Here is a 17,236-nt window from a genome sequence, read left to right on the forward strand (position 1 = left end):
GACAGCTGGAGTCATGTGACCAAGGTTTCCCACAGTAACTACGACCGTCCAGTAAATCTCAAGTCTGCTCTAGTCTAAGGAATAGATCATGGATATCTAACGTTTTTGATCTTTTAGCTACTTGCTAGAAATTAATTTCAGTTTGAGATATTAAAAATACAACATCCTCTTTGTATTTTGCTCAGACCTTTAATAAATCTGAAGTTGTGTAAACAGTTTGTAACCTATAAACTGTAATATAACTTTATTTGCATCGTTCACTTAAAAAGAAAAAAACTTTTGTATTGTATACTTTATTAGTCAGTAGAAAAATAAATATTTGTACTTTCAATATGTACAAGTGATGTTCCATTGATAAAAGGCATATTCTTGCTGTAAGCCTGCACACTGTGCAGGAGTACTTGTTGAAAGTTCTCAGGCATTTTCTTTAGTTTCCACAGAGTTATAACTTTGCAAAAATTCCACATATGCTACCCTACGCTGTTTTGGTACCTTTTTGCACAAAGGCGCTGGTATTTCTATTGATGGAAATGTTAAGGCAACTATTAAAAAGGGAAAGGTAAGAAATAAGCAAAGAATTGACATTCTATTTGATCCAGGAGAGTCTGTGTTTGACAGGTTGAAGCTTTCAATGAAAGACATCTTCACAAAGTTTCCTCTCTGCGACACGTTTTATGTCCAAACTTCAGTCCTTCAGAGCATTTTGGGGGGGTTGTTGTAGGATGATCAGGTTTTACCGAGACTCTCCCATCCTATGGAAGGTCAGAAACAAACAATGAATAAAACTGCTCCTTTTTTGCCTTAATCAAATAAGCTTTAGTTCAGCATGTTTGTCTTTTACCTCCTTCCTCATCAGAAGCTTGTTCTGTATGACTGTAATCTAGATATTGTTGCGTGTGGTCTGACCATCTCTTCAGCTCTCGGTTGGTGCACCAGATCTTTGCCTTTCCAACGGGAATGATGCTGAAGCAGCACATTATTCACATTTAGTTCCACTCTTATCTGGACAAAAGTGACACACAGGCAGACTCATCAGACATGTAACAGAACATTTTATATTTTAAAGTCTGAAAAGCCACAAGACCTCTTTGAGAATAATTGTACCACCTAGAACAGGCAAGCTGGTAGTTCATGAAAGCCTTGGTTACCTCTCAGTGGCTTCAGTTGGTGCCTCGGTTGAAGTGCTCCAGCACGGTGGCGTTTGTTTTCTCAAACAGCCACTGCTGGGTGGGGGAGGACGGGTCACAGGAGTTCATGAAGACTCGCCGCCCGCTCGGGCTGCAGTCAATACAGCTGTTACTGACCGGGTGATACAGACTCTTATCCTGGAGGAGAGAGAGAGGGAGACAAGAGCCTTATGAAAAGGAGCTCACGACACACTGGAACAAGCAGCACGGAAAAGGCTCTGACTGCTGGCAGGAGTGAGAGGGTGGAGCAGGGCAGCGAGGGGGGAAGGGGCTTTGAAGGTTGGAGGAAGGACTTTGAACTGGATGTGGGAGCGGGAGTTTGTGAGTCATTGATATCCATCTAAAATAAATAACGTTGTCCTTCTAGTCAGCTTTCTACCTTGAGTCAGAACCACAACTTGGTCTGGTTGAAAAAGAAAAAGAAAATAAATATGTTTGATAAGAGGAAGGGATACATGGGCTCATCTTTGGCATCGTTATCCAAAGAGTTGTGGATTTTTAATTCTATTTAGTAGGATTAAAATGTCACACTGAAACATTTCACATTACACTGAAATTTAAGATTTTCTATTGGATATTTCATCATCTTGAATACGTAATATCATTATAAGACTCAGAGAAGGAACAAGGCTGAAACCATTCTTGATGGTTGCGGTCTTCAGGCAGCACAGCATTTAAAACAGACATGGGCTCAAAATGGACTGAGGCGAAGTGGAAGAGCGTCATTTTTCCCTCTGTGCCAACATTCTTGGAATAGGGGTTGTATAAGCATATTTAATGAGATTGTCTGAAAGAAAAGTTAACACTAGAATAAGTTGAAAGACACAAGAATCACATACTGCTTCAAAGATGGTCAACACCATGCCACAATTTTTCATTAATCCACTATAATTATTCTTAGCCAACTGAACACTTCATAGCAGCGTCATTGGTTGGCCAAGAAAAGAACACAGCAGTTTCGTACCTTTCTGTAGCGCCACAGCTGGTTCCCCTTCATCCCGTGACAGTCGTACAGGGTGACCGGGCTGCTGTGGGAGACAGCATCGAAGCAGACCTTCCTCGTGTGCATGGGGTCACCCACCCGGATGTCCTCCCTCCAACCAAACGTTAACACCTGCAGGAAGACATCAGGGACTGTAACACACCAGACAGTTTCAAACATCTATTGTTTTCTTTGAGGGATCTATCTGATAGATATTTGTTTAACCCTTTAAACTTGACTCATTCAGATCATTGTGATCACCCCTGAGTTTTTTTAAAGCACAATAAAATAAAGAGGCTCACATGACTGATAAGTCTAGAGGGGTTATTGTAAGATATTATTGCTCACCTTGTTTTCAAGACTTAACTTGTTTTCAAATGAACAAAGCTGCCAACATTGCTGCATCTACAGCGTAAATGCTCCTAAACAGATATACAGTCCTATGCTTCACAGTGCTTCCTCTCCTGGTATCCTATCTGCATTCAGATGTTATGGTCCTTTAACACATGCAGTGCAGCGCTCCATGATCTGTACATTTTCAAAGAGCACACTGAAACCTCATGAGACACTATACAAGAGAAAGTGCGATGAAAGACCCTCACCTGTCCATGACTCCAGCCCACCTCGCCTCGCGACTTCACACAGCTCTCCATGCGGATTGGACTCCCAGACACAAAGTGTTTGATCTCCATGCACATCCCGCTACCCACGTTTTGTATCTACAAAACACACACATGCACAGAGAATCACTAAAGCTGAGAGCTCTTCAAGTTTAAGCTGTAATACGCTTAAGTTTCAGCCTACAGCCTTTTTCAGTCAGTTTAAATTCTTCAATGTGTATTATTTGAAACTCACAAATATCACCTCTATGTGGTCTTTGCTTGTGAGGATATTTATTAAAGATCAAAATAAACTATTAAACCACAAGAAGTGTCATCAGGTTTTGTTTTATTCAAGGCTTTCATGAACCCCAGTCCCTTCTTGAACCATCTTGTTTTGCAGATCATGTGTCGTGGCGCCGATATATGACTTTTCTTGATATATTGCATCACATCTCGTTTTTGTTAGATTACAACCTTCTTGTTCTAGCATGCGTTAAACTTACTATAGATGTGTGTAAGTGACACATCCTCCAGTGCCAGTTTTAACAGTTTTATTACAACTGGATACAAAGCTGTTTCTAAGAGGACTTTCAGTTTTGGTTTGGCCTCTGGGTGTGAACCCCGGATTAACTGATGATCACTGCACCGTTCAGGAGGAGAAGGCAGCGACTCGTGTTATTGCAAACCTGTTTCATCACTGTCTGTTGTTTTCACTGGGAACTTTGCAATCTGTTTCTCCAGACTGACGCACTTCCACTTGTCCACATGAAACTTACCTTCACTGAATCAATCATCATTACAGTGATCACCTTTTGTAACTACAGACCCCTACACAGCACTCTCCTTGTGTGCAGCACTAAATGCAAATCTGCTACATCTTAACCAAACACAAAATCTGATTCTATACCTGTTCCAGGTTTAGACATTTATAACATAATGCATCACCAGACCTGTTTACATTAAACCATCTTTATATGTCAACAAACTGAGATTGATTGAAAGTAAAATGAATTTCTGTGCTCCATTTCTCGAAGAATTCACGTTTTTTTATCAATCTCATGATTTTAGTTATCTATAAGGTTGCTTTGAAATGCCCTTGAGGACGAATTTGACATGAATCTGAAAGATGTTTCAGGCATTCTTTGTTTTTTCTTGCAGGAGACAGGATAAGACATGAAATGACCTTCAGGTAAAGGCATCGCCTGCAGCAACCACGACTCAACATGCAGAGCATTATAGTACTTACTAAACCAGGTTAAGTACCAGTGTGTCCCCAATTCTCTTCTCAATGAATAAACTGTAATGCATAACTTATACTTGCAAACATGCAGACTCCAGCTTTAATGAATGGATCTGGTTCATAGATTTCTAAAATTATATGACATGAATGTGAATGCATTAATGATGAGCTTATAATTATTATAATTGAGGATACACTAAATTTAACCGGTTTGGATGTTATCAGGAGGAGAGTTGATGAAGGAGCCTCAGGACATTTAAAAGTTTTTGCGGGAAGAAGAAGAAACAGCTGACAAGTCAAACAAAGATGAAAACAGTGTTTGCTTTGCTGAGAGGCAACCTTCCTTTTCCACTGATTTCCATCTCCCTTTGGTATTGTAATCCCTCTCGGCTTTGTTTGTCTTTCTGTATCTGACACTTGAAGTGTGTAAAGGACCTTCATCAGCCATGATCAAACTTACTTTTGCATGTTAAGTTCAGAGTAAGAATGTCAGTTCTGACATGTGGCTGGAGTTCATTACCTTATTCATTATGAACTGTCAATCAGCTCTGCATAAGAGCACATAAAGCCCATGTCTGCAGTTATTACACGTGCTATGAAAATAAACATTCTCTATCATATTCAAGAAGTAGTTATGCATCTTTTTAATCCATCCCAGCACTCTTTGTGACTCTGCACAAGAAAAGTTGAGTGTTGGCAAGCATGCATGCACAGAAACATTCTCAATTCTATGTTTGTGTTAAATCTTCTTCTTCCCAGTTCTATGATTTCAACATCTGTCTTTGCCCCGGTCAAATCCGGTCCTTACCTCTCCCCAGGCTGCAGCAGGAGGCTCCACCGGTGGGTAGTGTTTGGGCAGATCCCAGGCCACCTCACTCATGAACCACTTGAAATTTTTACAGTTTAGGTGGCTCCTCAGCTCCTTCTGGGCTGTCATGTCTCCGGCTGACAGGTGGCGGTACTCGGGCCGACGCTGGTAGACGAATTCAGCATACTCGTCCATCCACACCTCCGCTACTCGCTTTAGGTTCTGAAATCAAATGGAGAAGAAAGTCAAGGGACTAAATTAATTCATTGAACATTGAAGGTTTCTTTGGAAGAATGACAAGCTTAATTCCATTACTATAAATCTTTGGCTAGTCTGCTCTCATTAACCTTACTTGTTCTCAGGGTTTTGTTTGACAGTGGCATCTTTTTCTTCAGCCGACAGCAAAATCTGGCTACTTCTCTTGCAGTTGTTAAAAACTTCACCATGTAAAAACGATTGAATTCAAGCTTGACTAATCTGCTGGTCTCCACGAATGCAGAGAAAAAGCAGAACTTTGAAAAGGCCTAACAGTGATAATAAAACAGCAGTGTCATATCTGTGTAAGGAACAGGTAGCCTTTGTAAATGCTTTCTGTTATCATAGCAGAGAAAGGTTAACTCAGGACCTTCAGTATTCCAATCGTGTCCCATTTAAAGACTGGTTGGTCTGAATAAAAAAGTCAAAACAAAGGCCAGCACCCTCGCGTTGCATACTGAGCCAAACCGAGCCGAGTTCCAGGCTTCGGCATAGGCATACATAATGCATGGTGCTCAGCTACAACCCAGATGATGTAGCCCTTTTAGAGAATTTTTCATTCTGTGCGGGTACTTTGAAGAATACAAGGAACAAAAAAAGTTAAGCTCATTCTTCACAGTAACACCTGCAAAGGCTATGAAACATAGATAGAGGATAGACTGGATGCTGCTGCCTCTCATCAGGTGGTCTTTTGTTTGTGGAGGCTGAGCAGACTTTAAAGTGCTCTCATGGGTTCAAAGCAGAAAGAAGAGGGTACTTAGTAGAGGATGGAGGGAACGAAAATGCTGCCATCTGTTATATTGCACTGCTTAAAGAGCGGCTCCTTCTTGGCTGATGTTTGTATGAACATGTTAGTGTGCAGGGTATGGCTTGGCATGTGTGTACTGTTTAAAACTCCCATTCCCTCTATCATTTAGCCAAATACAGCAGCTTGGTAAAAGACTTCTATCTTTAAAATATGATGGTCAAGCAGCCATTGTAGATACCTTCAAACCCTTCTCTGGCTCATTGTTTTTATGTGCAGATAAAGTCGGTTAAGAATGTTTGAAAACCAGAACTTCATGCCTGTGTAAAAACCATAGACTGTACAAATTATGGACGTAGTATCTGTGACGTCACCCATCTGTTTCTGAAGCGCTGTTTTGAAGCCAATCATCGGAAGGAACCCGCGTACAGTGTGTGCTGATCGAAAAATGAGCTATCCAGACTACACTTGTTTTTTGTCCCAGCTTGGTAAAAAACAGTTTTTTTTTCTTTGAGGAAGCAACATTTTTGCATGCATTTAAAAGTACCTTTCCAAAACTGGGATTATTTCTGCACCGGCCCATACAGAGCTGAGTTTTGTTTGTTTGAGTAATAATAATTGATACACAGATGTTTAAGTGGTAGGCCTACGGGCATCACCTGGAAATATGGGCCCCATGAAAATATATTACATCCCAACAGCTCAACCCAACCGAACACATCTGTTAAAACACCACTATGATGCTAATGACCCATTAAAGGCTTTTTATCATTTTAACTTAAACTTCAATAATCAATGAATTACATACAATTAATATGAATTAATATATTTTGTTTTTGAGGCACGGTGGGCCCAGTTTTAAAGCTAGTGTAACATCCACAATATAGGAATTTACAGATTGTAAAACATTGGGTGATACTAAATATGTGGCTAACTCATTTATAAGGATGTTAAATAGGGCTCATAGTCATAATAGTATTTATAATAACAACAACAACAACAACAGCACCAATAATAATACATATACAAATAATTAATAATACATATAATTAATATTCTAATAACTATAAATAAAATACTACTACTACATTCTTTTGGATCTCCAGTGCTGTTATCAGAGGCTATTATCCTCATCACAGGGGTCGCTGGTTCAACTCCCGGCTGTGACCATTCGCTACATGTCTTCCCTCACACTGTACTCCCCATGTTTTCTGTCTCTCTTCGGCTGTCCTATCAATAGAAGGAAAAAATGCCCAATATACTGTGTATATATATATATATATATATATACATATACATATATATATATATATATATATATATATATATACATATATATACATATATATACATATACACACACACACACACACACACATATATATATATATATATATATATATATATTATTTTTTTAATGCAAAATCAAAATAAATGAAATATTGTCCTTCAGCTTGTGTTCTCTCTTTCTCCTTTCTCTCTGTCTTTTTTATTTGATTTCCTGGTTTTGTGTTCTTGATAGGACATAGAGCTGCATCATTACAGACTTTGCCCTCTTTACTGTGGTCTGATCAGACAGGTTGCTCAAGCGGGGTGGAATAAACCATTTTGTGCATATACCGGGTGAGATGGTCCTCAGAGAGAGAGAGACCCCATACCCTGAAATGTTGTTAAATTATCTAGCGCATTTCATTTCACCACAAATCTGCCACTTGCCTTAATTGAGACCTGAAATCACTAACATTTAAAAAGATCAGTGTGGGTTATTGTTTGCTACTGAAGATCCATTGTGCTTAGATTATGCATGCTCTGAATCTTATAGAGTGATTCTACCAGTGAATAATCTCATCCATTGCAACATTGTGGCTAAGATGTCACAGAAGAGGTTTTATTTGACACTAAACTTCTGCATGACACTGCTGTACACAGAAACTCCTGACTCATCTACTGTATTGTGCGTTCTGTCATGAACCATGCAGACTTGTGGTTTGAAGGATTACCTTTGCCAAGCTGATCCCACCTGGGACCTTGTAGGGGACGTACTTCCTGTAGATGTGTCCGACCCTGGAACAAGGGATGTCCTCCATCCTGCCACCACACATCCACACCTGCAGGGACACAGACAGAGAGGAGAAATCTCTTTCATCACACAAACCTTTGTCCAACTTTATGCTCAAAGAGAAAGTTGTGGAAAGGTAAAGGAAGGTGAAGGAAGAAGAGGAGCGGGCTCGAGGAGATGAGTCATAGACTTGTGGTGAAGAAGAAAGTGGCATGAAGTACAGTGATTCTAACAGGCTTATAAATCCCCAGAGACAAGGTGCAGAGGAGTGAATTCACTGACAGAGGCTATAAAGATGAAATGGCAGGATGGTGGAGGAAGAACAGAGGTGACCAGACTTCCCCTGAGCAGCGAGGTTAGGTTCAAGAAGCACTGAGCCACCGGGCAATGTCACAGTATCTTCAGATTATGTAACACTTGATTTACAATGAAGAAAGAACGGCAAAGACAACCACATAATCTGTAAAACCTTCCAAGTGAAACTAGGCATTCTGTTTCTTTACAATATCTAAGCATGCAATGAGCTTTTAATATGTTTTAAGCACCTTAATGAACTTGTATCAAGTACAAAAACACTCCTTTTAAAGCATTTCTATACTGTCACTGCTCCTTTCCCTTGTCTATCTCATACACCAGCAGCAGTCCCTCATTTAAATCCTCAAACTATAATGAGGACAAAAGCTATGATTCACATTCTTGGCTTTGGTGTTGAAAATAAACCTTGAGAAAGGAAGGGAAGCCATAAAGAGGATGAGGAAGAAAGAAGGACTTAGAGACAGCGGGCGAGATGGAAAATGGGTTTTGTTTTGAAGACAATGGCAGAATGAAAAGTGGGGGAAAGAAAAGCTGGATTTAGACATGAAAACAAACAAGTATGGGAAGAAAGAGGTTCAGGGCTCCAAAACTGTTCCCTTTATTATGGAAATAAGATTTTGCTGTTTGAAGGTTAGACGCAGGAGGAAACTGCTTAGAGTTCAAGAGCATGGGCAGGAATGTGAAATATACATCTACGTATGATTTTATGACTCAAACATGAAAGGTAACAGGCCTGTGAAGTGGTCCAGCTCCTGTCCTCCAACCCCAACATGACTTTAAGTTGAATTTAGCTGAGTTCCAAGTATAACAATGGTGGTACCTGCTGTTTACCGACAGTATGTTGCAGAGTTAACAACTACAGAAGTCCAAGTGATACCGCTTCAAATCAAGAGCCCATCTGCTGTGCATGTCAGTAATTTGTAATTTCAAAATGGGTCCTGTGCTCCACCATAGAGGCCTGAGGCTACTATTTGAAACATTCCCGACAATATGCATCCTTTTCTTTCCCCAACAGCTTCGTCAGTTCTGCAGATGACACTCCCCTCATTGCTGGCAGATTGCACTAACAGGTGGGAGATTGACCATTTGGTGAACTGCTGCAGCAATAACAGCATTGAATAAATAAGAGAAAAGGAAGAGGAAAACTTTCCTGTGGTCTGATATATCAAAATTTTCACTTTCTTCTTGAAGATTATGGACGCTGCGTTCTCTGGGACCATCCAGCTTGTTATCAGTTCAGAGAGGTATGGGGATCTTAAGACTCCATGGCAAGGGTAGCTTACACATATGTGAAGGCTCCATTAATGCTGAACAATATATACAGATTTAAGAGCAACATTTCATGCCATCCAGACAATGCCTTTTTCAGGAAGACCTTACATATTTCAACACGACAATGCCAAACCACATTCTGCACATATTACAACAGCATGAGTCTAGGTGCTGAACTGGCCTGCCTGCAGTCCCGAATTGTTATCCATTAAAAACCTCCCAGGCATAACCAACTATTAGACTCTGAGTCGATATAACTCCTACATAACTCCTACTGCAGTCTCTCTGGACACTTGCAGATGAAGTTCCCACACCAGCAAACCAACTCAGATCTCACAAGTGAACAAAACGTACCAACAACAGAATTCACTCCATCTGCATGAATAAAACATGCTGCTGCAAGACAAAGTTCTGCACTGACTAAAAGTGCAACCAAAACCTTAGTTTGTCTCTATTGGTGTCCATGGGTTAATAAATGATAAACGCATAATGTTAAATTCATGTTCAGTTGCTCCTGTGCTTGGTTCCACCAAATGAATAATAACAGCCCAACCAAAGCCTGGCAGCTGCACATGTAGGAACAGAGTTTTAATGGTTCATGTTTGGTACTGGTAGTGCCAATTATATAAATGTATGCAACACAGTGACCATGGAATCATTGACGTATTGATTTTTTTTCAGACCAAAAGTTGCTTTTCTTTGTTTAGCATAGACTGTCTGATGATGGTATCATAACTCAGAGGGATGGTACATCTTCATGTCTGAAAACCTTGTATTATCTGAATTCTACAGTTGTTAATAGAAAAATCATGTGGTTAAAATTGTAGGGTATGCTTTAAGAAAACTTCTCCTCTGCCAAATGTGTGGCAGTCAGGCAACTTTTACACTAAATGACACTAGTTTTTCTGACTCCATCCACAGAGGATGGATTATTTTTGCCTCCAGAGCAGCCCTGTGTCTGAGAAATGTTTGCATAACAGAAAGTCCAATCTGCTAGAGTGATATTAAAAGGATCCACCATCACTTTTATGGCTTGCACTATCCTTTCACTCGGCATGTGAGGTCAGATTGCCTCTGTGCTGTGTGAGTTTGCATACTGAGATTATTTCACTATAAGAGCTGGAATTGCTCAAAGTTCCCACACTGGTGCGACCAGGACAGAGCTTTTGATTAACTCTACCAGTGAAAGCAATGCGAGCAAAGCCTGGCTGTCTGTGGGAGAAGCAGTTTGGTTGTAAGGATTAGTATGAGAGCCTGTTAATCTTCTCACCTCAGGAGATTGGCTGTCTCCGCTGTATCAGCTAATGGGGATCTTAATAAAAAGAAATCCAAATTGAATATCTGAGGGCAATAAGTAGACCTAGGAGGCACAGCTAGGCATATGCTGATAGCAGAATTTAATAGCATGATAATCTCGACCAAAATAACAACTTTGGGATGGGACATTATCTCAGTAATTGCTAAAATAAAAGGAAAAGCTGCAAAAAGAAAGAGTTTTTTTTTCCCACTAGTCTCATGGGGTCCTGGCCGGTGTTAGTCTGGGCCACTTTCCTACCCTCAGCTTTTGCTCAGAGCCTTCAGAGAAATCAAGTGCAGGGTTATCTTACAGTTGGATATTTTAGAGTTAATGCAGAAGTACTGTCCACATGGGACCGGTTTGGACTAGTGGTCAAGTCGTGTGCACCATACACGGAGGACATAATCCTCAAGCGGGAGGCCACTTGAGGTTCCAACCTGTGGGCCCTTTCCTGAATGTCACTCCCCACTCTCTCTGCTTGTTTCCTGCTCTATCCAGTGTCCTATCTTTGCTGAATAAAGACATAAAGCCCAAAAATATAACTTAAAATAGAGAAATAAATACAGTCCTCCATCACAGTGCACCCTCCTCCCTCTAAAAAATTGGTGAAGTGGCCCTCCCTTCATACCCGGCAGCTTCACCACTGGCTTTATTTCGTATACAAGTCAATCCTGGGCAAAACACCTCCCTACCTGTCCTCTCTTCTTCACGTCACCCAAGCCTCATATCGCACTAGGTCCAGTGAATACATCAAGCTCATCATCTCCGGTACTTTTACCATTTTCGGCCGTAATTCCTTTCGTTCTGCAGCAGCTAACGACTGGAATAACTTACAAAACACCCTCAAACTCTCAACTTTGACTCCACTCACAACCTTCAAACTTAAGCTTCAACAGATTGTAGTCAACTGTTGCTCTTGCTGATCACTTCGGATGTTACTTACATGCACTTTTATACACACATACTTTTTTACATCTTACGCACATTGCTTGTTACTTGTCCACTTTTGTTCTATTCATGTTTATATGTCTGTGTGTGTATGTGTTCCTGTTGGCGCCTCTTGGTCAGGTCATGTTTGTAAATGAGAACTGGTTCTCAAACATTTTTACCTGGTAAAATAAAGGTATAATAAACACAGACTCACAAACTGCTCACATCAAAATATGCCTGTATGTGTCATCTGTGCAACAAGTTGTAAACCTGAGCAGTGGTGCAGTGAGTACACAACTTTGTTACTTGAGCCATATCTTGGTTAAATACTCCGATATAAGTGAAAGTTAAACAGCCAATCATTACTTGAGTTAAAGCATACGAGTCCCTGCTTTTTAAAATACTTCAATGTTTAAACTACATTTTAAGAACTCTCAAATATTGTGTTTTCACAATGCGTGAGTGCTCTCAAGAATACATGAGTGTGAGGCGCAGTTGGCCTAGTGGTTTAAGTGTGTGCCCCATGTACACTATTTACCTTAGCCCTGCGTGGGATGGAGTGGGATGGGAATATGAATCTCATAAATATGTCTATACAACTGTCTGCTGTTAATAAACCATCCACACAAACACCAGTCAATGATGATCTGGGTTTGTGAATCAGTTTGTCCTTGGATGTTCTTCTTTCTCCAGCTGTGTAATGGCTTTTGGTGGGTAGACAGAACTTGGTCACAGCAATGAAATGGACATCTGTCATTGGCTCTAGAATTGAGAGTGGACCTAAATCAACATACAAAGAGTAGTCAAAGTGGAGTTAATTACATTTGAAGGTAAACACTTCAAAAAGAGCAGGATTCTCAGAGAGAGAAAAAAGACCAAGTCCTCCCGGTAAACAAAGATTTAATTTGTAACATGACAACATTTAGCTCTAAGGCCTCGTCCCTTGTATGTGGATATTTTCAATAACATAGTTTTTCTCTGCACTTTGGCCTTACATTCACATGTAAATGGAGTTTTAGGTCTTCCGGTTTTGTTGTCTGCACAGCAAAAACAGAAGTTTTAGAAACACTGACGTACTTGCACATAAACCAAGCCGGTTGGCTACCGGATTGCTTACGTCTCCTCTGTACCGTTGGGTTTAATTGCATATTAGAAGGAGACTTCGCTTTTCTTTAACATTATACTTTGGCACAGGGGAAGTAATTCCATCACACTCAATAGTTTTTAAGCATCAATGCTCTAATTTTCCCAGAGGTCAAAACATCATCATGAATTTATTTTTGACCTTGATGCAATGACAAAGATTTTAATGGCGGCTTATTTCACTTTCTGTCTTCCCTGTCATTTAATGCTTTTTACCTTGAAGGAGATCTCATACTGTTCTCCTCCCCAGATCTCCAGACCTGTGTCGTATCCTCCCAGCTCCCAGAACCACTTCCTGTCCACGGCAAACAGTCCGCCTGCCATCACCGGTGACCTGCAACACATAGAATACAACAGAGACTCAAACAACATCACTGAAACGTCATAGCAGCACCACATTCTGCTTTTAATCAGTCGAGTTCATCACCCAGAGAGAAACTGAAGACACTAAGACAGACGACAGATGCCTCTGCTTGTTAAGTCTTGTTTATACTTCTGTGTCAAATCCTAGCCTATGCCATAGGTCTGTGTGGCTCTTTTTGATGCAGAAGCATACACATGTTGCCTGATGTGCACTTCCTCAAAAGCGGAACTACACATCAAAAGGTCATGAGCCGCAAACCCTGTGATTCGCCTGCATTTACAGCACTTCCAGAATCGCTGTACATTTCATCCCCTCCGACATCTCTCTATTCTCCCATGTAATAATTGCTGTATGATAAATGGCATCACGTGTCAGCTCTAAATTAACATAATACTCTTGGATCGCTGTGAAAAAGGAGCAAATGTAGCAAGACAGGAAACAGATGACGTAGTGCTGCTGAGCTACGCAGGACACATCAAGGCACAAGTATGCAGTGCTCATGTCTTTACTCTTGGTTATCTGCTTTACCCAAATGCAATTTCAATGCAAACTCAAGCTACACCTTGGTGACTGTACTCTTTGATGTGCCTGTTTTTGTTCAAACAACTCTTCAAAAAAAGTTCAGAGACATAATAATGGCAAATACTCCCTGATGTTAATTATTCTGTCCGTTGTCTTTGACTTAGTGTCTCCACTCTGTTACAGCTGCCCGGATAGCTCCTCTGGTAACAGCATATTATGTGATATACTGGTGGAGAGACATTTGTTTCAAACATGGATCATTGGCCAAGTTGTGGATTGTGCCGCAGGGCTTGTCTGAAAGGTTTTTACATATATAAGCTCTTTACTGTAACTCTGTGACTTGGATTGCCTCCACTGTAACTTTTCAGAGCCTACGGGAAAAAAAACATGAAAAGTGTCAGAACAAGAGCAAGAAAACAGTCTACAGAGATGCAGACAGTAAGTCAGGGTTCATGCATTTACTGTGGCACTATTTCTCAGCACATAATGAAGATGCTCTGAACAGTGCAGAACCAATTAACCCACTACAGAGCAGTGTGTCTTCTGTCTGCTGTGACAAGCTCTGTGCTGCTGAGCACACGGCTTGTTAGTTGCTCTATCACTGCTGCACTTGATTTAAGCTGCAGCACACCTGGGGCAGAGAAATTGGGGCAGCAGGTGCAGACACACACAAATATATATTTGATTTCTTTTCAGGAGCGCATCTCTCACCGCCACATGCCTTCCTTTAACCCGATAAATGCAACGCTAATCTCAGCAATCAATCGAAACGCTGTCGGATATTCTCATCTTTTTCAGCCTTCTTCAGAGCGCTCACACCACAATACACACGAGCAGGTTGTCATAGCTACAAGCTTTTTCATCATGGAGAAGTCTGAGGCAGGCAGCCAGCAGGTAGTCTGCTCTCGCCAAAGTCATCCCTGAGGAGGATCAATTAAAGGCAAACAGGGCAGCTCCGGTACAGTCAGCAGTGAGAAACACTCGGGGGCTTCCCACGCCTCCTGAGCTGTGAGCACAGATACGAGTCCCGTGGTGAGTTTAGCCAGCTTTCTGCAGTTTTTCCTCTGTACAGGTGAAAAGGTTGGAATAGATCTAGCTGTGTCTACAAAAACCTCTGTGCTTCTCTCTCAAACTCTTTCTTGTTTTATATCTTTAGGGTCTGATTCTGCGCCCTTAAGCATTTGTCACATTTCAGTCAAAGCGATATCTCAGAAATACGTGGAAGAAATAACTTCGAATGTGGCAAACATTTCCACTTTGACTCACGGATGAACTGTTCAGATTCAGGTAATCACAGGTCAAAGGTGACGCTCAATGTGACACTGGGAAAATATGGCGTTGATTTTGATAAACATGCTCAAACATATTTTAGGACATTTTTAATTCACTAGATAGTGTAGTGGACTTTCCGTTGTCTCATATATTTATGTTACAATGTTTAACACTTATAACTTTCCAGTCTAAGTGTCAGGGGCAGAGTAAGTTCATCTGTGTCTTCAGACGCCACTGGGTGATAGGCAAGACAGGGTCACTGTAACAGGGTTACTGTAGTTATTAAGGTTCTTCTCCCTGCTCCTGTCTTTATTTGTATGTTGTGACAGACTTAGTGTCTCAGGGCTGGAACACCGTTCTTCCCAATTGTTTTGTTACTTATTGTCCAAATATGGGTATCTAACTTTAGTGTCATCCTTGGGATGAATACCACGCCTGAAGGATTGTCTGACAGAATTGACTTGTCATTGCACTGAACTCTCCTGCCTGTGTATTGTTGTGTTATTTCTCCTCGATCGAGTTCTACATAAACTATATCAACTTAAGCCATCAGAGTCTCCAGAGTCTTCTGTGTCCAGTGTCCAGTTTATTGACTAATGCCACCACAGATATGAGAGATGAAGAGAGAAGGAAGACGGATGTGAAGGGTGACATGCAGCAAGGAGTCCTAGCTGGGAGTTGAACCAACGATCGCTGTGATGGAGACTAAAACCTCTTGTAACCCAGGTAAAATGGGTCCTTCAGGAATAGTGTTTTGTTGTCCCATTGGTCAAAACATCCCCTTACTCTGTGCCCCTGCTGTCATATATTTGGATCAAACTGCCTGTCCATCATAACACAGCAACCAATAGCACCCATGCTTTCCTGCATCTATCCCGCCCACTTCACATTGTGCAGCATTAATGCACCAGTTCTTCATTACATGCTGATGAATATCATCTGTGAGAGCACATTGGCACAACGCTACTGAACACTACTCAACATTGATTCCCAATATTGCTACCAATAGTAAAGGGAACTTTGGACTTTTGTATTGGACTTTGACTCATCCTGACCGCAGACCTGGTGAGTTAATCTCGTGCCAGCAGGAAAAACAAATACTAATGCAAATTAGCCTCAAAGTTGTTTTGGGATGTCTGCTATACTTGAATTTTGTGTTTGTGTTCATTAACTTTCCACCAAGCTCCCTAGCCAAACCTCTAGTCCATTAAGCCAGTCTTATAACATGTATTTTGTATATATCCTTATTAATATTCATTAATAAGTGTTACACTCTGCATATAGTGCCCTAACCACTGTGCTGATAAAAAGTAACTTGGTGTCAACATTTTAAAACCACTATGTCGCTGATAAACTCTCCACTGGCCACATTCCTGTCCCAGCTTTGTAAACACACTGTCCCAAAAATAACTTGAGGAAACACTCTGGGAATCTGGAACAAATGACCCTACAGACTGAAGGATACCTCATGGGACATTAGAGGTCAAGGGTCAGAAAGCAGATACAATATGACCTCATGTTGGGCCTGTTATAATGATCTCTCATACACACCATATAATCAACCAGAGGATAACCGCTGCTGTCAATGATTATGGTGTGAGCTCTCCTGTTTGATGAAGGTCATACATCACCATATGCCATGCCCATGCACTGTTACAGTAACAGTCTGTGGGAAAAACTGTTCCATGTAAACTGCTGTGTGACTGGTTTGTGGAGGCATACATATTATTACATTAAAACTATTCTGAGCGATGAAGTCTTAATATATGTGCAACATGATGTGTCTCAATAACCGCTGCAGCAGTGTAATATGTGATATATTATATATCCTTGAAAAAGTGGGATGAATATAACTTTCTTTCCAATTATTAACATATTCAATATCTGCTTATAACAGCTCTAATTATAGATTATTTATCATCAGTGAAAGAACATGAAAAGATGGTTTGTTGCACGATAATGTGAGTGCATCACGTTCCATTTCCTGTCTGTTACCTGCTACAAAGCTCATATCAATACGTAATCAGAAAGGCTATAGTTATTTTAAATATGTAATATTAACACACTGCTGTACGTCTGAGTGCTTAAATACAGCAACTGAGCAGGGGAGTGAGCCTCGTTACCACCCAGAGGTAATGAAGCAGTGCAGTAAATGCAGCTAACATCTTTTTAAATTCAACTTTTATGATGTGTTAATTAAGAAAGATCATAATAGAGCTGCACAAAACAACCCACTGTGCATC

General features: G+C 40.7%; 1 protein-coding gene across 4 annotated transcripts in view; it reads right to left on the reverse strand.

Annotated features, from left to right (window-relative positions):
* Window positions 1–274: 274 nt before the first annotated feature.
* Window positions 275–17,236, reverse strand: part of LOC117813414 (polypeptide N-acetylgalactosaminyltransferase 10-like) — a 91,858-nt gene continuing 74,896 nt past the window's right edge. For all 4 annotated transcript variants that reach the window (XM_034684606.1, XM_034684605.1, XM_034684607.1 and 1 more), the window contains 8 exons: window positions 13,052–13,169; window positions 7,820–7,927; window positions 4,820–5,041; window positions 2,772–2,888; window positions 2,152–2,301; window positions 1,149–1,325; window positions 842–1,002; window positions 275–752 (listed from right to left, as the gene is read on the reverse strand). In XM_034684606.1, coding sequence (XP_034540497.1) covers window positions 1,161–1,325; window positions 2,152–2,301; window positions 2,772–2,888; window positions 4,820–5,041; window positions 7,820–7,927; window positions 13,052–13,169 — 880 coding nt within the window. In that variant the 3' untranslated portion in view covers window positions 275–752; window positions 842–1,002; window positions 1,149–1,160. The remainder of the gene's footprint in view (window positions 753–841; window positions 1,003–1,148; window positions 1,326–2,151; window positions 2,302–2,771; window positions 2,889–4,819; window positions 5,042–7,819; window positions 7,928–13,051; window positions 13,170–17,236) is intronic.

The sequence above is a fragment of the Notolabrus celidotus genome, chromosome 5 (assembly GCF_009762535.1).
Source record: "Notolabrus celidotus isolate fNotCel1 chromosome 5, fNotCel1.pri, whole genome shotgun sequence".
NCBI lineage: Eukaryota > Metazoa > Chordata > Actinopteri > Labriformes > Labridae > Notolabrus > Notolabrus celidotus.